The 21,678-nt window shown below is 46.2% G+C and overlaps 1 protein-coding gene across 3 annotated transcripts in view; it reads left to right on the plus strand.

The window, feature by feature from the left end:
- Positions 1-21,678, plus strand: part of SLC2A9 (solute carrier family 2 member 9) — a 209,077-nt gene that overhangs the window by 122,079 nt on the left and 65,320 nt on the right. For 2 of the 3 annotated variants that reach the window (XM_068542280.1, XM_068542278.1), the window contains 2 exons: positions 11,710-11,820; positions 18,890-18,991. In XM_068542280.1, the coding sequence (XP_068398381.1) occupies positions 11,710-11,820; positions 18,890-18,991 (213 nt within the window). The remainder of the gene's footprint in view (positions 1-11,709; positions 11,821-18,889; positions 18,992-21,678) is intronic. The other variant, XM_068542279.1, reaches the window with a different exon arrangement.

The raw sequence follows: 21,678 nt of genomic DNA on the forward strand, positions 1-21,678 counted from the left end.
AGTAAAAGAGATTATTGGCATGCATCTGAAAGCAAAACTCAAGTATATCCTATTTACAAGAGAAAAACATTTAAACATAAAGATACAATTTGAAAGTAAAAAATGGAGAAAAGATACACCATGCAAACAGTAAACATGAGAATTCTCGTGTGTCTAAAATAATATAAAACAACTATATGCCCTTTATTACATTGAGGTAATTTCCTTCTATTCTTAGTTTGTTGAGGATTATTTTTAATCTTTAAATCAGGAGTAATACTTCCGGCTTGGCATGGAACCTGACATGGCCTAGAATAAAGAGCTCTGGGCCAAGATCCAGAGGCCTGGCTTTCTGTCTCACTGTGACCACAAACCTGCAGTTTTAAACCAGGCCAGTTGCTTTCCCTTGCCCAGCCTCTGTTTGCTCAGCTGTAATAATAATCAAGCACACACTTACTTAGCACTTAATATGAGCCAAGAGCTGTCTCCATGGCAGCCCTGTGAGCTAGGCATGACTGTTAGGCACAGAGACATTGAGATAGTTTCCCTAGGTCACACAGCTAGGAATGGTGGAAAGGGGATTTGAGCCCCAGCCATTTGGCTACAAGGTCTGGGTGCTTAAGCCCCGAGCAGGAAGGATCCCCAAGGCCCCCTCAGAGCATCCCCATATGTGTCACTGGGCTGTGTCCCCAGGTCATCCCTAGGAAGCCAAGGGGACAAGTCTTACTTCCGTCTTACATACAAAAGGATAAACACTGGTTAGCAGCAAATCCCAACCTCAGAGCCCAACTGTCCTGTGCTTCAGTCCAATCTCTCTCCCTGCACTTGCTACCTTTTAATCTAAATAATTCATGACACCAAGGAAGAGCGCTATCTAACACAAATGAAAAACTTTAAATGCCCTTTAAGACTTGCTCTGTCCCCTTAGTTTTACCAGAAATTATTTGGGGGTGGGAGTACATGGTCCATACGTTAAGACAGTTGTAAATACTGCTAGACATCTCCATTCATCACTTTATTCTGGCTCCAAATGTCCTTCAGGGTAGGTGGCACCGTCCCCATTTTCTAGATGAAGAAACTGAGGCTTACAGAGGGTCAAGGACTTGCTCAAGGTCACAGTGGGTGATGCCTGTGCTGTCAAACTCACATGTCCTGGCACCAGGGGCCCTGCCAGTTTGGCCAGCCCATCTCTAAGACCTTATACCTTGCACTAAACCAGCCTTTCTCAGCCTCAGCACTATGCACATTTGGGGCTGGAAAATTCATTGCCACGAGGACTGCACTGTACACTGTAGGATGTTTTGCAGCTTACCTGGCCTCTACCCACTAGATGACAGCAGATATAACAATAAAAAATTTCTCCAGACGTTGCCCAACATCTGCTGGGGACAAAATTGCCCCCAGTTGAGAACCACTGTCCTAAACAAGCATTACGTATTGTTCAGTACTTTTTGGCTAAAGAGTCAATGAATGGTTTTCACATACTAGAAAATCAAGTGAAAGTTGAATTTAACATTTAGTTATTTCTAAATTCCTTTTCAGTGTCATATTGTTTTTTTTTTCCCCTCCTTCTCACAATAGCTTTCAAGTTCTTTGCTCTAAAATTAGACTTGTCACTTAAAATTACTTATTTTATGAAGCTGCCTTCCTCCTGAGGAATTTGTCGTTTGCACAAAAAACAGGCTTTTGTGCAAATATTTAGTCTCTCTGACACTGCTCCCCTCCCCCCAACCATCCTCGAGGATGGAGGCCCTTCCCACGGTGCCTGTGTCTCCAGCAGCCCGTGGCATATGGGAGGCAGCTGAGTGTTTAGGAAGGCAAAGAGTATGGGGTGAGAAGAACAAGGGCAAGGAGGGCACTGTTTCTACCAAGTCCTTGGGTTGATGAAAATTGGACCAACTGCCAAACCTGGTGCAAGGAAGCCATAGTTTTCTTGAACCTTCTGGAATCTTCTAGAAGGTCAAGGATGATGATGATGGTACTCTTATCTACCTTGGGTTGCCCTTCCTTCTTCTGTATTCCTCTCTTCTTGAACAGAGGAGGCCAATCATACCAACTTCTCCAGACTTCAGTTTCCTTTTATGGAAAATGGAGATGATATACTCATTTTTTTTCAGAGTTGCCCTGAGGATTATATGAAATTGTGTATGTGGACTATCTCTGATGGTAACTGCTGAGCTTCTGTTAGGTCTTCCTTCCTCCTGGCTGGTATCAGCAAAACTTTTTCTAGCATTGTTTACTTCTCTCTCGATGTCACACATTTTCAAACTTTACTGCTTCCGATACGCACTGTGGCTGGGAAGCAAGACACCCAAGCTTGTTAGAAATAAATGTAAAACAAGAGTGGAGAGGCTCAGAGTGCAAGCTGGAAATAAGCCACATGGGCCTGGTGACATCTGTTCTAGATGCTCAGAGGCCTTTTACCGCCACCATATTTGTCCACTCGGTGGGGGCCCAAGAATCACAGGGCTTCGAGGGAACTGGTGTACCCCTCGAACTCTTTACCTGTGTGATTGTTGTGTAACACTTCCCTCCCCTGCTAGACTAGATCTGGGAGGGCGAGGATGGGCATGTAACACCCGTGCCTAGCAGAGCACCAGACATCCCACACCCCTGATGAACAGTCAAATGGAAGGGAGACAAGGCTGGGAACGGAGGGAGGGCAGGAGACAGGAAAGCCTGAGATAGGTTTGTAGCACAGCATGACCCCTTCCTCCTCTGCTGGCCGGGACCCATGTGAAGGTCCATCTCATTTGTCTAAGCATCATTAGGAATTCTGAAGCCCAAATCATGCTCTGCACGAAACTTCTGATCACAAGTTCAGAAGCGTTAGAAACAGCTTTCATTTTGAAGTTTCTTCCTGAATAACTTTCTAACTCAAATTAGAAGAGTGAAATGTTCTGTTACCCTAATAACTGAGACCATCTCACAGGAAGAACTTGCTCTGTTTCCATGGATGAAGAGAATGCTAAATGCGGACCCTCCATGTGGCCACCCTAGCATGTGGTCCAGAGCGGAAGTTCTAGGTCAACTGTGTGTGTTCAACTCCCAGCGTTGAACTTGCAAGTTAGGGGACGAGTTGCCATAATTGCTCAGTGCCTGTTTCCCCAGCTGTAAAGTGGGGAAACTAAAGCCCAGATGAAGGTCGTGAAGACAGATAAAAGGATGTGTACAAAGCCCCAGCACAGGGCCAGCCGCATAGGCGGTGCTAGATAATTTTAGTTATTATCTTGTTTTAAGAGCCCTGCCATGAGACCACCGGATGGTGGGTTCCAGCCCACTTCCTCCGACCTCCCAGCTGTGTAACCCTGGGTACCACTTAACTCCTTGACCTCAATCACTGAGATGTAAAATGGGGACATAACTCAAAGGAGACAAGAAAGGTGGCAGCAGTTAGCTAAAGGCTGGGTAGGGTGAGGTTATATTTTTATATAAGAGGAGGAGAAAACCTAGGTAACCCAGCACTCTTAGAAAAGCTTTTAAAAGCTAAGATTTTCTGACCCCTCGTAACATTTGAGTCCTGACTTTGTATCTTTCTGGATTTCCATGAAGAAAAAGAGTGAGGGGCAGGGAAGGGAGCCGCCCTTCACTGAGCATGGAGAGTCGGGCTCTCTGGATGCCTCATCCAACCTAATTCTCACACCACTTGAAGGATCTGAGCAGGGCCGGGAGGTTGAGACCCTGTCCGCGTTCTCACCGCCGGGAGTTGTTGCTGGGAGTCAAACCCATCAGGTCCACTCACAGCCTCCCCTATTTCCAAAGCTCGCAGAGAGGGGACTTCAGATTTTAATTTGCCCTGACCCTGGCATTCGGCAGTGTTGGGGGCTGTTACAAGCCTGCTCGCCCTGGAGAAGGCCTGGAGTGGATTGTAGGTCCTGTTCTCCCGAGTGAGGTAGGCCACTGCAGCTGGGCCTCAGCTGCTCCCACCCAGAGAGGCGGAGAGAGCCAGCCCATTCCTCTACCTCCATTATCAGGTTGAAGCAAGGCCTGATGAGAGTGAGGGATGACATTGGCTTGGGGCTTTGGATGAAGCAGTGCTGCCGAGGAATAGGGTCTGGGCTTTCGGGAGTTATCAGAAGAGCGAAGCTCCTCCCTCGGTGGTGGTCTTGCTTTTCTGTGCAGCAGACTTCTTTCCCTTGATGCACTCTGCTCCCTCCCAGCCTGTTGTTATCCTTTCCCATGATGCACTCTGTTCCCTCCCAGCCTGTTGTTATCCTTTCCCATGATGCACTCTGTTCCCTCCCAGCCTGTTGTTATCCTTTCCCATGATGCACTCTGTTCCCTCTCACCTCTCAGATTGACTCCACCTGATTTAATACCCACCTCCTTCCATCTCAGGAGGGAATTCAGATGGCCTCTCACCCAGAGGCAGCAGAGGGCAGCAGAAAGGCTGACATCCCAGCTCTGCCACTCATAGCTGTGTAGCCCTCCCCTGGCTGAGCCTCAGTTTCCTCGTCTGTTAAATGGGGACAAGATATCTACCCCACTGGTTATGGGGAGGATAAAATTAGGTCATGTAGGTGATAGGTTTGGGGATACAATATATAAACCCCTTCCTTCCCCTCTGAAATTCAGAACAGATTAGAGAGATTGGCACAGGAATCAGATAGATGAGATCAAAATGTCAGCTCTATTCCAAGTGAAACTAGATTAGAGGGTGTGACTTCAGAAGCTGGGGTTAATTCTGCGTTCCCGGATTTAAGGCGCCAACCCAGTCTCAACAGAAGGAAGCAACCCCAGGCCCACTCCCACAGGGCACCTCCCTCCCTCCCAGCATAGAGCAGAGGGAGCGCAAGCTTCCTACCGGAGGCAAGTGCACAGAGAGCCCAGCACAAGCCGGCAGGCAAGTTTCCTCTTTCCAAGGGTACCTGCCTGCCTTATCCTGAACCCTTATGTGGTTCCTCATTTCTTGGGCTGAGAGAGAGGCCTGTTACCCGAATGGGAGAAGGAAATGAAGGGAAAGGAGGTCCTGGCAGACAGTAGGCCCAACATTGGCACGGTTTCTGGGACATAGTGTTTAATAAAAGATCCCCCCTGTCTTCTATACTTCAAAGTAGATGCTGTGCATCACCATTGGTTTGTGGAGACCACCTCTGTGTTTACAACTCTCTCTCTCTCCCTGACCTCTGCTTTCATCCTTTGGTCTTCTCTCTCTGACCTCTGACCTCCCACCCTTTTCCCATATATACAGACCCTTGCAATTACATTTGCAGCTCACCTGGATAATCCAGGGTAGCCTCCCCACCTCAAGCCCCTTCACTTAACCACATCTTCAGGCCTTTCGCCATGTAATGTAACATATTCACAGGTTCCTGGGATTGGGATGTGGACACCGTTTGGGGGAACCACCGTTCTGCTGACCAGTCTTGCAAGCGTATGTTAAGCGCATACTCTGCGCCAGGAGCACCCTGCTCTGGGCAAAGGTCATCAGGTGTTTTGTTGCTCCTGATGTTTAGCCAGGGAGATAGGTTAGATGCATCTCTCAGTTGATGGCTGACTACAGTCAAGGCCATGGATGTATATAGGAGTCAGGGAGTAACAGGCTAGAAGAGAATCTCAAGTCAGTAAGCTGGGCTCAGAGCCCAGACCAGCCCGTGCAGGCAGGAAGCAAACAGGCCTGGCTCTCTGTCCTGTTCTTGCCTTGTCAGCTGTGTGTGGTCTCGCTGATCTTCAGGCACGGTCCCCTTCACACACGGTTGAGAGATGAAAATAATTTGCATATAATTTGCATGTTACACTTTGTCTCTAGAACACATGTCATGAGTCAAGCATGAGGGCTTTAGGGCATTAGAGGCAGGGAGTCAAGGAGGCCCAAATCCTCCCCTTGTGCCCCCCTCCCACCCCGCCCCTGCAAAGTCCCCCAGAGGTCCATCCCACAGGGAGGAGGCTAGGCTGAGGCAGATGCAGAGGTGCTTCTGCCCCAGGCATGCACACAACTGGCCCATGTTCTCCTTTACCAAGGAGCAGTCACATCTCCATAGAGAGATGGAAATCTTCCAAAATGATACCCAGTATTTGTTATGCACCAATTAGAGAAAAGATGCTTTACTTCATCATTTAAAAAACTTTCACAACAACCTTGAAAGACAGAGTATGATTACCTTCTTTCAGAGAACGGAGATTTCGAGACATGAAATCATTTGCCTCCAGACCCACAGGTCACAGAAGCAGTGCTGGGGTTGAAATCCCGGCTTGTGGGCCTCTCAGAACTGCTGTTCCTTCCTCTCCACCATGTGCCTCAGTGGCTGAAGTCTGCCAGGCAACCAGGAAAAGCACAGCTGTGTCGGGATGAGGTCAACACAAATCACAGTGCGCGGGAGGGTCCTCCGGGGGACACGCTCCAAACTTCCCGGTGCCTCCGTGTTGGTCGACGCCCTCAGACCAAATAAAACGCAGTGGGAGCAGATGCAGAGAGTTACCTTCCTGCTCTGTAAGGTGATGCAGAGAGAGGGCGATGGCTTCGTGGAGCCAGCAAAATGAGGCCGACAGCTTGTGTGATGTACAGGCCTTCCCCATGGCGACAGGACCAGCCCAGCAGGTCCTCCCTGTAGGCCCTGGATGGGGAGAGAGTCCAAAGGGCCGATTTCTGCCTGTCATTGCAGAACTGCATTTAAGTATAAGATGACTGGAGGGCCACTTATAACTGTCCCCGTGAGCCCATAATGTTATGCACCGTGAGTCTCTTCACTAACATTTAAACCTGTCAGGGACACTCCTGGCAGTGTTACTACAAGGGAGAATTGGAAGCAGGGAAGAAAGGGGGTTGGAAGGGGTGTGAGAAGCCAGGAAGGAGCACCACGCAGGAGGCCGGAACATAGCTTCCACGGAGAGCACATATCACATGGGATCAGAGGCTGGAAGCTTCTGGAACATGAGCAGGTCGGGGTGTGGGGTTCAGAGCTGAGGCTGAGAATGATCCAAATGTCAGATCCACCTTTGCAGCAGGGCAGCTGGGAGTGGAAAGGGCCCAGAGAGATCGCTGACTGTTGAAAATCCATGAATTTGGGCGAAGATTAAGAAAAGCAGCTAAACTCTTCTGATCCAACCCTGAAGGTGTGCTGGGGAATCAGTTACCTTCAAAAGGAGAAGAGATCATATAAACAAATCCAGTGGAGACTAAGGCTTTTTGGAATTATTTTAGCTTCTGTCAGAGCCCGAAGAGCTTTAGGAATTAATGAATTTATCAGGAGCTACTTCTGTACTCTATGGACATGACAGCAAAGATAGAGTCTAAAATTCTAATTTATCAGCTCATTCAAATGAGAGGCAGACAAAAGCAGGAGAGTCTTTGTTTTACGTGAATATTTTTTTAAATAATATTTTATTTTATTTATTTTTGGCTGTGTTACGTCTTCGCTGCTACAAGCCGTTGCTGCACACAGGCTTTCTCTAGTTGCGGCGAGCGGGGACTACTATTCATTGTGGTGCGCAGGCTTATTGCGGTGGCTTCTCTTGTTGCGGAGCACGGGCTGTAGGCGCGCGGGCTTCAGTAATTGCGGCACACAGGCTCAGTAGTTGTGGCTTGCAGGCGCTAGAGCGCAGGCTCAGTAGTTGTTTGGCCCGGGCTTAGTTGCTCCGCAGCATGTGGGATCTTCCCGGACCAGGGCTCGGACCCATGTCCCCTGCATTGGCAGGCGGATTCTTAACCACTGCGCCACCAGGGAAGTCCCTGTTTTACGTGAATATTAAAACCAATTTTTGCCACCAAGTGCATCAATGCCCACAAGCTCAGAAAAATTCATGCAGTAGTTTTTACTGGAGTCTCTGGGTGTGCCTATAACTTTATGAAGAATTACTGATTTACTAAAAAATAAACTTTTGAATTAAAAAAAATGTGAAGTGAGAGCTGTGAGTTCAGCTTTACTGGGGGCTTACTGAGGACTATAGCCCAAGAAACAGCCTCTCAGATAGCTCTGAGGAACTGCTCCTAAGAGGCAGCGGGGGAGATCAGTATATATATATGATTTTGGTGAAGGGGGTACATGCAATTAAGCACACATCTCAGTAGAAGGTCGCTGCTAGTCACGAGGAGCATATGTCTCGTCAATGATTTTAGTGCTTTTCTAAGTATGAGAAAATGCAAGAAATTGGGTTCATAAAATTTTCTCTCAAAAACATCTATCTGAAAGCCTGTTCTGCCAGTTTTCCCAGAGCACGGAGTGTCTCATTCTTGACCTCCACCCTGAACTGCTTTCAGGGTGTGTTGAAGGTCAGCGACTGCAGTGGCTAATGACCTAATCCTTGTAGAGCCGGATAGCGAGTGACATTCTTTAGTTGGCAAAACCATCTGTAGATTGAGTAGGTCCTAAATTATAACTTCTCCCCCGATGTGTGAAAGTTTTTTTTTCCAACCAATGCTGGTAAAAAGACAAATCTGTAGAAACAAGACCTTTCTCCAGAAACAAAGAACCAAATGCAGAGAGCACACCCAGCTACAGTCGACCCTGACAAGTTATAAGCAACAAGCCCTAATGTTTCTGCTTAACGATGATCAGTTTATAAATGTTCTCAAAGCCCTTCAAGGCAGCACGTTTTCTTGTCAGATTTCATGTATCAAGACTGCATGGTTTTCTATCATTCAGCAAACTCTTGCTTTTCAAGGAAATGGCTGGGATTGGGAGGACACAAACGATTTATGTTCAGCCTATTGATCCAAAACTTTAGATCAATGAATAGTGACTTACCCAGTTCCTGACATCTCCCAGGAGGGGCGTGGTTATCCTCTTTTGACCAAGGAGGAGAAGGAATCTCAGCAGGGCAGAAGGAATTGCCTGAGGTCACACAGGTAGTTCAAGATGCAGCCAGGTCTCCAAACTCCAAATCAGTGATTGTCTGATGCCCTGTGAGTATCTGTTAGGGTTAGGTTTGGCCTCATGTGGCAGAAACCTCAACAGTGATCTAAATAACATAGGTCTTCTCTCTCACATGAAGGAAATTGGGAGGGCTGATACAGCAGACCCAGGACCACACACGGTGGTTTGCAGAGGGCAGTCCTTATTTATGCCTGTTATCCTGCAATCATTATTAACGCACTCCAAAATGCCCAGGTTTGAATCACGCTAGTGAGTATGGACACAGTCTCCTTCTTCTTCTTTTTTTTTTTTTTTTTTAACATCTTTATTGGGGTATAATTGCTTTACAATGGTGTGTTAGTTTCTGCTGTATAACAAAGTGAATCAGCTATACATACACATATATCCCCATATCTCCTCCCTCTTGCATCTCCCTCCCACCTTCCCTATCCCACCACTCTAGGTGGAGACAAAGCACCGAGCTGATCTCCCTGTGCTAAGCGGCTGCTTCCCACTAGCTATCTGTTTTACATTTGGTAGTGTGTATATATGTCCGTGCCACTCTCTCACTTCGTCCCAGCTTACCCTTCCTCCTCCCCGTGTCCTCATGTCCATTCTCTATGTCTGTGTCTTTATTCCTGTCCTGACCCTAGGTTAATCAGAACTTATTTTTTTTGTTTTCTGAATTCCATATATATGTATTAGCATACAGTATTTGTTTTTCTCTTTCTGACTTACTTCACTCTGTATGACAGACTCTAGGTCCATCCACCTCACTACAAATAACTCAATTTTGTTTCCTTTTATGGCTGAGTAATATTCCATTGTATATGTGCCACATCTTCTTTATCCTTCATCTGTCGATGGACACTTACATTGCTTAGATGTCCTGGCTATTGTAAATAGAGCTGCAATGAACATTGTGGTACATGACTCTTTTTGAATTATGGTTTTCTCAGGGTATACGCCCAGTAGTGGGATTGCTGGGTCATATGGTAGTTCTATTTTCAGTTTTTTAAGGAACCTCCATACTGTTCTCCATAGTGGCTGTATCAATTTACATTCCCACCAACAGTGCAAGAGGATTCCCTTTTCTCCACACGCTCTCCAGCATTTATTCTTTGTAGATTTTTTGATAATGGCCATTCTGACCAGTGTGAGATGATACCTCATTGTAGTTTTGATTTGCATTTCTCTAATGATTAGTGATGTTGAGCATCCTTTCATGTGTTTGCTGGCAATCTGTATACCTTCTTTGGAGAAATGTCTGTTTAGGTCTTCTGCCCATTTTTGGATTGGGTTGTTTGTTTGTTTTAATATTGAGCTGCATCAGGTGTTTATATATTTTGGAGATTAATCCTTTGTCTGTTGATTCGTTTGCAAATATTTTCTCCCATTCTGAGGGTTATCTTTTCATCTTGTTTATGGTTTTCTTTGCTGTGCAAAAGCTTTGACGTTTCATTAGGTCCCATTTGTTTATTTTTGGTTTTATTTCCATTTCTCTAGGAAGTGGGTCAAAATGGATCTTGCTGTGATTTATGTCATGGAGTGTTCTGCCTATGTCTTCCTCTAAGAGTTTGATAGTGTCTGGCCTTACATTTAGATCTTTAATCCATTTTGAGTTTATTTTTGTGTATGGTGTTAGGGAGTGTTCTAAATTTCATTCTTTTACATGTAGCTGTCCAGTTTTCCCAGCACCACTTATTGAAGAGGCTGTCTTTTCTCCATTGTATATTCTTGTCTCCTTTGTCAAAGAGAAGGTGACCATATGTGCGTGGGCTTATCTCTGGGCTTTCTATCCTGTTTCATTGATCTATATGTCTGTTTTTGTGCCAGTACCATACTGTCTTGATTACTGTAGCTTTGTAGTATACTCTGAAGTCAGGGAGCCTGATTCCTCCAGGTCCATTTTTCTTTCTCAAGGTTGCTTTTGCTACTCAGGGTCTTTTGTGTTTCCATACAAATTGTGAAATTTTTTTGTTCTAGTTCTGTGAAAAATGCCATTGGTAGTTTGATAGGGATTGCATTGAATCTGTAGATTGCTTTGGGTAGTGTAGTCATTTTCACAATGTTGACTCTTCCAATCCAAGAACATGGTATATCTCTCCAACTGTTTGTACCATCTTTAACTTCTTTCATCAGTGTCTTATAGTTTTCTGCATACAGGTCTTTTGTCTCCTTAGGTAGGTTTATTCCTAGGTATTTTATTCTTTTTGTTGCAGTGGTAAATGGGAGTGTTTCCTTAATTTCTCTTTCGTATTTTTCATCATTAGTGTATAGGAATGCAAGAGATTTCACACAGTCTCCTTCTAACTTCCTGCTCTAGCATCTCAACTGGGGCTTTCATACCATAAGGGTTCTATGTATAGTTATGCAGCTTGTGAGTTGCAGAACTCTCAGGAGCTTCATTCATATTGTACCCATTATAGATTTATTATGACAGTTTCCAGTGGATGACAGTAAAATGTCTTGTGGATCAGGGAACATATCTAATTCTCACAAAGTTACCATGGGGGCTAAAAGCAGTGCTGTCCTGAGGTCACCTAGTGTCCCAAGAGGGCTGCTGAAGCTCCAGCCATCACATTCACCATCCTGACAGCAGAAAGGAGGAAGGGCAAAAAAGGGATCACACCTCTTTCATGAAAATCTCCTTTTAAGGAGAATTCCTGGAAGCCTCACCAATATTTCTGTTCATATCTCATTGCCACACTTAGCTGAGCACATGTTGCTCCCAGTAATGTAGACATTCTGTTAGTATTGGAGAAAGGGAAAATGTGGGAGAAAGGAGAAAATAAGCAGTCGGCCAAGCCGCATAGCTCCACCTTATGCCTCTGGATTTAGCAGCTAATCTCAGAGACCACCCTGTACCTGAATTTAATTTAGAAAATAGATGCCTCTCACTGACCCTCCTGCCTTCTTTTTCTCTCCTGCTTTATAGATTTGGTTCTACACCAACAGTATCTTTGGAAAAGCTGGAATCCCTCCGGAAAAGATCCCATACATCACCTTGAGCACAGGTGGCATCGAGATTTTGGCTGCCATCTTCTCTGTGAGTAAACTGAGGGTTATTCCTGAGAACATCATGGGGTGGTAAACAGAGCTGCAGGGACCCCCAGGTAACAAGCGCATGAATTTAAAGAAACATGCCCTTTGTCACTCCGAAGTGTCTGAATTTTGGGAGTTTATAATGCAGTTTATCACTGACGTTTCACCTATCTAGAGAATATTCTTATCTACATCTTGTTTCCCTACCGTCTTCTTTTCAATAAGTAGTTCTTTTCTTTGAACTCTCACTTAGTCCCAAATGACACATTGGGGTGGGCACCCTGTAGAGAGGGCCATATCTCCCTGGGAGTCCAGATCAGAGTCCATGTGAGCCTAGGTTCTGTTGCCATCACTTTAAAACCATTAGCTGTCATCACCACCCCAAACACGTAGGAGTTTGCAAGGCAAAGAAAAGGAGAAAGTACACTCCAGTCCATCGGTCCATCAAGAGGGTAACTTATTAATAAGCAACAGTGTCCAAAAGAAGAGAGACGTAGAGCTCATCACTTTTTCTCAACCTTTGATATGTAAAATAAACATACGGGGGTGGTGGTGGGGGGATGGATAAAACATTAGGGAATTTCAGAATCTAGCAGAAATTCCAGAGGTTTTGCAAACAGACCTAACTGGAGTTGAATCCTGGCTCTGGAAATTCTTGGCTGTGTGATGTTGGACAATGCACTCAACCTCTCTGGTCTTTGGTTTCACCCTTTATGAGCTATTCCTATGTCTTCTACCTTGAGCTTTTATTTTCACTCTTGCTCACTGATTTGCACTGACAAGATTGACGCCAGTGCAAACAGGCAGAGGCTTACAATTGCATTTCTGACTCATTTCTGAAAGAACACATTATTTTGTTCCCTGCTCTTAATGGGGCATTCTAACAAGACGCTTTTAAAAACGGATGTCATAAGAGTGTCGAGACCTGATGTTCTGCCTCCCTCTTCCACTCACAGTCTTTTGTTAGAGGGACAATATCTTGATGTTTCACAATCTGGAAGTTTCTCAAAATTCTTGTCTTGAGTTATAGACTCTACCCAATTGTTATTATTAATTTTTACATTGATCAGCAGGAAATCACAGTCAGTCTGGAACGAAAGTCATGGGGAAATTACAGCGTTTGCTTTTTGGATTTTCCCTTTTTTGTTTGTTTTTTTTTTTGGTAAAGTATTTTGTTATGAGAAATCAGCATGAGCTCATTAGGGTAAATTTGTAAAATACAGAAAATAGAAACAAAGAAGAAATCACCTACAATCATACTATCCACATAAGTTTGGCAAAATCTCTCCTTGTGTTTTCTTTTTTTTAAAAATAAATTTATGTATTTATTTTTGTCTGCGTTGGGTCTTCGTAGCTGCACGCAGGCTTTCTCTAGTTGAGGCGAGCAGGGGCTACTCTTCATTGCGATGCGTGGGCTTCTTATTGCGGTGGCTTCTCTTGTTGCGGAGCACAGGCTCTAGGCTTGCGGGCTTCAGTAGTTGTGCCTCATGGGCTCTAGAGCGCAGGCTCAGTAGTTGTGGTACACGGGCTTAGTTGCTCTGCTATTGATTATACATCATGAGCAAATCCCAAAAGCATATTGATGACCATTATGGAATTTTCATCTAATCTAGACTAATCTAATCTAAACTGATGGAAAGCATATCAGTGGTTGCTTGGGGCCAGGGAACTTTGGAGGGACAAGGGAACTCTGAAGTGACAGAAATGTTCTGTATCTTGTTGTGGTCAGGGTTTTATGGGTGGAGAAATCTGTCAGAACCTTCCAAACTGCACAGTTAAAACAGGTCCATTTTACTGAATCAAATACACATCAATCTAACAAACCAAAAACAAAAAGGTTTTACCATTATTATTCCACCACTGGTCCTAGCACTGTGGGGTGAGCAGTAGGTACAGGTAAATGGCTGCTGAATGGATGAAAAACCCTGGCTCAGGAATCCCCAGACGGACTTTCTTGGAAGCATCAGGAGACTGACAGTTCATCCCCAGCTGACACCAGTAACCTTCAGAGGCTGCTGTTCACCTTGAGTTCATGTCTTCACTCATGATTCAATGTCGAGTGGAAATACCGTGTTTACTCTAATCCCTTTTGACAGGCTGCACTTCAGTGCTATTTAAAGGAGGAAGAGAGCCCTGGAGACTGACCCTGTTTCTCACTAGGATGGAGAGGGTTGTTGCCATCTCTTCTTTCTCTTTCACAGTCATTGCCTTGGCATCTTCCCAGACCATATTTACAAACTGTTTGCAAATCAAAGACACTGTTTCCAGCTTTACCTTGGCTCAGGTTAGTGGATCATGCAGGGACGTTAGTGACACGAAACAGCCAATTCCCTGCCAAAGCGCTCGAATGTTGGCACCATGGTGTGAGACAGTGGTTCTCACTGGTCTGTGTTTGGGGCACAATTTCTGACTCTGAAATCAGTGTTGATGCCTTTAAAGAAGCTAAAACAAACAAAAAATAAAAACCCAAGAAAAATAAAAAAAAAACAACACCCAATACACTGAAATCAGTAACAAGTTCAGTGTGACAATGCAATACACGTCAATCTCAGTGTAGCAACCTCAGTGTCTCCCGAAGACTGTGACGGTTGTCATGGTAATGTCTCTAGTCACTTCTGCGCTCTGTCTCTGGGTACACTAACTGAACCCCCTAAGATGTTTATGAGATGAAGCCCCCAAATGGTCCAGTTATGAGCAGGCTTCATTTCCAGTGCTAGCTTAACTCTGAGCTCAGCCCCATTAACCGTAAGAATGGCTATGACATCCTTAGATTGTAGCAGAAACACATTATACACAGTGATGAAAATTTGCCAGTGCAGGTATTGGAAATCATTGATGATCAGGAAAAAGTAAAGATTTGTGGCTCAGGGAATAGGAATTTGCATCTCTGAGTTTTAGCTAAGTCTTTTACTCTCTTTTTAAAAAAATTTTAAAAGCTCATTGTAGAAAAATTGGAAGTGACCAAAAAATAACAAGTAAAATCACAGTCACACATTATTCCCCCAACCAGAATTTGCCATTACAAACTATTTTTGCATATATTTTTCTAGAACGTATTAGTTTCACATAACTGTAATTTACAAAACTGTATATGTCTATACAGCTTTATGCCCTGCTCTTTTCACTTAAAATTATACACTGAAGATTTTTCTGTGTTATTTTAAATTCTTTTAAAATATGTGAATCCCTACATAATTATCATCTGGATGTTCCAGGATTTATTTAACCAATTCAGTTGTTGGACTTCTAGATTGTTTCTATTTCCTCATTAGTATAAATAACACTGCGATGAAGATCTTTGTCCACAAATTTTTGACCAAATATCTATTTCCTTAGGATAAATACCCAAAAGGTGAATGACTGAGTCCAAGAGCATGGATATTTTTCAGCCATCCCTGTGGTGTGAGAGAGCATTCATTCCACTTCCTTATCTCTGAAGAGCTCTGAGTGACTTCTGACAAATTCCATAATCTCTCTGGGCCTCTGATCCTGGGTGTCCCCGACCTTCTCCATCCCCACCTCCCAAGGGTCCAGCTTCCCACCATGTTTCTCTGGCCCTGGCAGCCCCTATCAGGGCCTCACCTTGGATTGGACTGAAGTCATGAAAACTTGGAGAGGAGAGGTGACTTAGATGCATGCCCTTCTTTCTCTCTAGAACTTTCCCAGCAACTGCTAATCTTTGCTTCCTCCATGGCTCTCACTGGGCCTGGCTTCCCACGGAGTAAACTTAACCATCCTCATCATCCTTCTCCTCTGCAAAATGAGAAGTGTCATACCTGTCTTACAAAGACCAACCTTCACTCCATCAGCAAACGCTGGCTCCACACTTGCCAGGTGATCTTCTAGGTTCTGGGGAAACAAAGATGAAGCTCCTGACCTTCAAGTGAGGGAGATGGTCAGGGTGCAGGGAGGAGGGTGCCGGGCACCCAGATGCAACCGTGCACTCTTACGAAGTGGTGCTTTGTCTATTCTGCTTGGGGAAATGTTAATGTCTTCTTACGAACCAGAAAAGACTGTAGCTGATGCCAGCTCTGCCTTCTATCATCCATGTGACCGTAAACAAGTTCCCAAAGCCTCTGGCTCTCAGTTTCTTTACCTGTAAAATCAGACAAATAACAGAACCTACTTTTTTAATTTTTAAAAATTTTTACTGAAGGATAGTTGATTTACAATATTGTGTTAGTTTCTGATGTATAGCAAAGTGATTCAGTTATACATATACATTCTTCTTCATATTCTTTTCCATTATAGTTTATTACAGGATATCAAACATAGTTCCCTGTGCTATATATACAGTAGGACCTTTTTGTTTATCTATTTTATATGTCGTAGTTTGTATCTGCTAATCCCAAACTCCTAATTTATCCCTCTCCCACCCCCTTTCCCCTTTGGTAATCATAAGTTTGTTTTCTATGTCTGTGGATCTGTTTCTGTTTTGTATATAAATTCATTTGTATTATTTTTTACGTTCCACATATAAGTGACATCATATAGTATTTGTCTTTCTCTGTCTGACTTACTTCACTTAGTATGATCATCTCTAGGTCCATCAGTGTTGCTGCAAATGGCATTATTTCATTCTTTTTTATGGCTGAGTAATATTCCATTGTATATATGTACCACATCTTCTTTATCCATTCATCTGTCGATGGACACTTAGGTTGCTTCCATGTCTTGGCTATTGTAAATAGTGCTGCAATGAACACTAGGGTGCATGTATCTTTTGGATTATAGTTTTGTTCTTAGTATATGCCCAGGAATGGGATTCCTGGATCATGTGGTAGTTCTATTTTTAGTTTTCCGAGGAACTTCCATACTGTGTTCTATAGTGGCTGCACCAATTTGCATTCCCACCAACAGTGTAGGAGGGTAACAGAACCTACTTCATAAAGTTGTAGTGACGGTTAAATGAATTGACACATAGAAAGTATTTAATGAATGCAGCACCTGCCACATAACAGGTACTTGGCAAATGATCGTCAGCTATGATCACCCACACTAACCCACCATCATCAGAAAAGAGGAGTAATGAAGACACAGAAGCATTGACTGACTTGCTCAAGGCCACACAGCCTGTTAGAGGCAGGAGCTGGGACCAGACCCCAGGTCCCACCTTGACTGCAAGACTTGTTCTTGCAAATCTCCTGCCATTCTTCGGAAGCCCGGGTTGTTCTCAAGCCTATTTCGGGCACCGTGAGTTCTTTGCCTCTGATCTCACAGCTTCACTGCAAAGGCAGGGTCATCATTTGCATTTTCCAAGCAGGGAAACAGGCTTGGAGAAGCTAAGTCAACTGTCCTGGGAACAGAGACCCTACGGGACAGAGCAGGGACTTGAAACCAGACCTGCCCATTTCAGGCCCACAAGCCTCTGGACACCACCTGTGCTCTGCTCTGTAGGGTCAGGTGTCAAGAAGCCCAAGTTTAGACACGTGGGTCCGCCCTGCCTCCCTGGGTGGCAGGGGGAAAACCTTGCCAAGGGAAAGTCATGGATGTTTTTTGAGACATGTAGCCGTCATCCAGGCTTGTTGTCCTCCCAGGCCCCTCCTGGGCACTCAGCAAGCCAGCAGAGCGGTGCCCACTCACCCCTCAGCGCCCATTGCACCGGCAGGACAGCAGCCCAGGCTGAGCCCAGGGAGAGCGTGCCCAGCTGGCTTCGCCTTGCCTGCCTTTTCCAGAGCAGGGCATGAGGAAAGAGGGAAAGAGGAAAAGGAGGAGGGCTCTAGGTTTCCTGCAACAGGACTCCTTTAGCAAGAGACCCCGAGGCTGTGGGGCGGGATGGCGACAGTTCTTCTCTATGTTCTGGCTTTTGAACCGTCATCTGAAGCTGGTAGACAGCAGAGGCACTGGTCTGGCTTCGTGGCCCCCAGCAGTGTCACTGCTTCCCTTTGTCCAAGCCAGATCACTCACTTGACCAGGGTTTTCCAGCCTCCAAGCCTTTGCTCCCTGCCTCTCTGCCTGCTGTTGCCTCCTCCAGGAAGCCTTGCCTGATTGCCCAGTTGAGAAAAGCCATAGATTTTTATTTAGATGTCCTGAGTTTAATTTCTCTCTCTCTGTCTGTCTCTCCATCTCTCTTTCTCTCTCTCCCCCTCTCTCTTCCCCTTAATGATGTCTGTGTGATGACCACTGAGTTACTTCACCTCTCTGATCCTCAATGTTCTCTTTCTGTGAAATGGGGGTAGGAGGGATGAGGAGGGGAGGGCACCTGACATCGAAAGACTTACTATGTGTTTTGAACACAATCTCTTATTAACCTGTGCACACCTTCCAGACAGTTTTGTTGGAGGGTATTTTGTCCTCCTTTCACAGGTAAAGGCCCTGGGGCTCTGAGGGGGGGAAGTCACATGTCAAATTTCACACATCCGGAAAGTGTAGACCCAGGATATAAGCCCCAGGCTGCCTGGCTCTGAGACTCAGATAGGATCACGATGTTCCAGGGCCATTGGCATTTGAAGGAGCTCTGTGAAGAGCCTGTCCTTACCTGCCTGAGACGGAGACACGGGGCAGCCGGATGGAGGCCAGTGACAGCCCTATGGCTGCAGGAAGCTGGGTCGGGGGACATGGCTTCAGGGGCTGCATTCACCTGGGCTTCCCAGTATCACACCCAGAATGAAGCTGAGCCACCCAGGCACAGGCAGAGTGGGAAACGACAGAACCTTCTCTGCCCACTCCCCGCTCCAGGGCTTTCCCCCAAGTCTGCCCCCGGAACACCCACGACACGCGGCATAAGGGATGGAAAGAGTTTAACTTCCACCTGCTGGATCCAAAGGTGGGGGAAGAGCGGGGCGGCCACATCTCTTCTGAGGACAAGCCCGCCTCCCCAATGAGGAAGATTAGGGCAAAGGTGACTGTATCAGCACACTGCCGGTGCTCAAGAGCTGTGACTTTCTTCTCCCTCCCTTTCTTCCGTTCTCGTAAAGATCATTCCTCTGGCTGTGGCAGGGTAGAAAGTGGCCAAGCACCTCCAGGTCAGAGCCATCCTTTAACAACGACCCCAGTGCAGTTCCAAGCATCATGGTCCCCTTCGCTCGCTGCTGAAGGGGAGTAGTAACCGTCTCTCTCTGACCCTGACCTAGGGCTTGGTCATCGAGCGCATGGGGCGGAGACCCCTCCTCATTGGTGGCTTTGGGCTGATGACCCTCTTCTTTGGGATCCTCACCGTCACGCTGACACTGCAGGTGAGAGGACGTGTCTGTCGCTCCCCAAGGGAGGACCGCATGGGCATGGCTTCTGGCTTTGTGCTCCGGGACCTTCAGCTTGGGAAGTCCATACAGTCTACAGACGATTCTTGTAATGCAGAGTTCCCAAGGGCATCTCAGCTCTGAAGCTGCTGGGTACCCTTGGGGAGGGGTTTAGTAATGGGTCCTTGAACTGGGGGGATAAGAGACACGACTTCTGGTCCTGTCGCTGCCACTAATGAGCTGTGTGATCTCGGGCAAGATATGTCCCCTCCTGAGCCTCAGTTTACCCATCTGTGGAATAGAAGAGATAGCGCTAGATGACTCCTAAGATGCCTCTTGCAACTCTCACATTCCAGCTCAGGGTGGCTGGCACTGCCGTATGAGGCACCTTCACAACTGTCACATCGATGCCTGTGGGTACCAGCAGGGGCTCTGAGGCCAGACCGCCGGGTGGGAATCCTGGCTTTCCCACTTACTCTCCATGAAACTTTTGGCAAGTCACTTAACCTCTCTGCTTCTTGGGGCCCCATGTCTAAAATGGGGCAGTTATCCCTATATCCAGGGGTATTGTGAGGGTTAAATGGGAAATGCACTTACAGTACTTGGAACAGTGCCTGGAGCATAATAATCGCTCAGTGAATGTATATTTTGGGGATGGATGGAGCCAAAGCTAATTCTTATGAAAATGGTATTTTTTTTCCTTTAATGGTGATGAGGAAACCGAGGCATATATCTAAATGAATAAGCTGCCCAAGGTTTCACAGCTGGTGAATGGCAGGGCTGGGATCAGACCCCAGGATCTTGGGGTTTCCTCTGCCCCCCCGCACTGCTCAAGGCAGCCTGCATTAATTGAGCACTTACTCGGTGCCTCGAGCCCATCTAGGCCCTACGGGAAGCATGATGCAAGGTCACAGTGGTCAATAAAACTTTGCATTTTTCAAAAACAAATCCCTAAATGGAGAGTTGCACGTGTTGGTCATCTGCCAAAGGTCTCAATGTCCCCCACATCTTTAGAAAAAGGCAGTATTACAGTAATTCCCCTACATATGAACGAGTTCCGTTCCGAGAGCACGTTTGTAAGTACAGTTTGTTCGTAAGTCCAACAAAGTTAGCCTACGTACCCAACTAACACAATCGGCTATATAGTACTGTACTGTAACATATTCATAATACTTTTCACACAAATAATACATGAAAAACAAACACAAAAAATAAAGAAAACATTTTTAATCTTACGGTACAGTACCTTGAAAAGTACGGTGGTGCAGTACAATAGCTGGTATCCAGGGGCTGGCATCGAGTGAAGAGGCAAGAAGAGTTCCTGACTGGAGGAGGGAGAGGAGGTGGGAGACGGTAGAGCCGAAGGATCGTCAGCAATAGGAGACGGAGGGCAAGCTGCGATTTCACTCATGTCTGACGTTGGTGGCACAGGTTCTGGTTCCTTGCTGGATTCAACTCTATCTACCCTCTTGAAAAAACCATCCAGTGATGTCTGGGTGGTGCTGCACCAACTACATCACCACTGCTTTTACACTTGCTTCTGGACATCCTGGGCTTGAAATAAAGATACTGTACAACTGTACTCTATACAGTACTATACAGTAAATTACACAAAAGCACAACCACTTGTAGAGGATGCACACACGTGACAATGTACGCCAGACACGTGAACTACCTTACGTGATTGGACATGCGAATGCACGTTCCCAAATTTGTAAGTTCACAACTTGAAGGTTCGTATGTAGGGGACTTAACTGTGGTGTGCTGGTGTCTGACAGGCAGTAGCTTGTCCTTCAGAAAGGAGGTGCTGACCAGGCAGGAGATGGAAACCTCTCCCTCTGGTGATGTGCTGGCAGAGACCTTCCTTCCCAACCGCCAGACAGGGTTGTCCCGGGCAGGGAGCGTCACAGGCTGGATGTTCCGGGTCACTGTCTTTCTGCAGCGTGTGTCAGATGTCAGAAGGGCCGCCGGGAGCGCATGAGCCCCTCTAGGCCTCACCTCACGAGGTTTCAGAGCACTTCCCTGCTCAGGTGCCCTCATCTTCCCTGTCCCCCCATCTCTGTTCCCCAGCAGCTCCCCAAAGAGCCTGGCCCTGCCCTCTTTGTTCAGCTGGCCTCTCTGCTTTCCAGACTCAGGAAACCCTGGCTGCCTCCTGGGTACCTCTTCCTCCAGGAAGCCTTCCCCTAACCCATCTCTGAGTGAGGTGCCCCCCTCTGTCTTCCCAGGGATCCAGGGGCAGCCCTGCAACATCACTTATCACACAGCCGGGCTTTCACTTTTGAACCATCTCTCTCCCTCCCGATGGACAGTGAGGTGTGTGGGTGAGGACCATGCCCATTTGTACATTCCCACCTCCCAACATGGCATCCAGGGGGAGCTTGGAGCAATCTGCCAAATGGATGGAAGGATGGATGCGTGGACAGATGGATGGATGGATGATGGTGCAGCAGAGAGCTATACAGTACAAGAGCCTGCGGGGCTCCTGCCAACCCTAGACCCTCCTGCAGCAGGAGCTGGTGGACTTGGCGTGGAAGGGCCGCTCTCTCCCCTCTCCCCCTGCCCTCCACTCTGGATGTTTGCACTGTGCTCTCCCGTGCCTCCGAGTGCTTGCCCACGGGGAGGCCTCTCCTGGAACACCTTTCCTTTCCTTTTCCTCTTGCCTGACTTCGACTCAGCCTTCAAAG

This window comes from Eschrichtius robustus, chromosome 4, assembly GCF_028021215.1.
Source record: "Eschrichtius robustus isolate mEscRob2 chromosome 4, mEscRob2.pri, whole genome shotgun sequence".
Classification (NCBI taxonomy): domain Eukaryota; kingdom Metazoa; phylum Chordata; class Mammalia; order Artiodactyla; family Eschrichtiidae; genus Eschrichtius; species Eschrichtius robustus.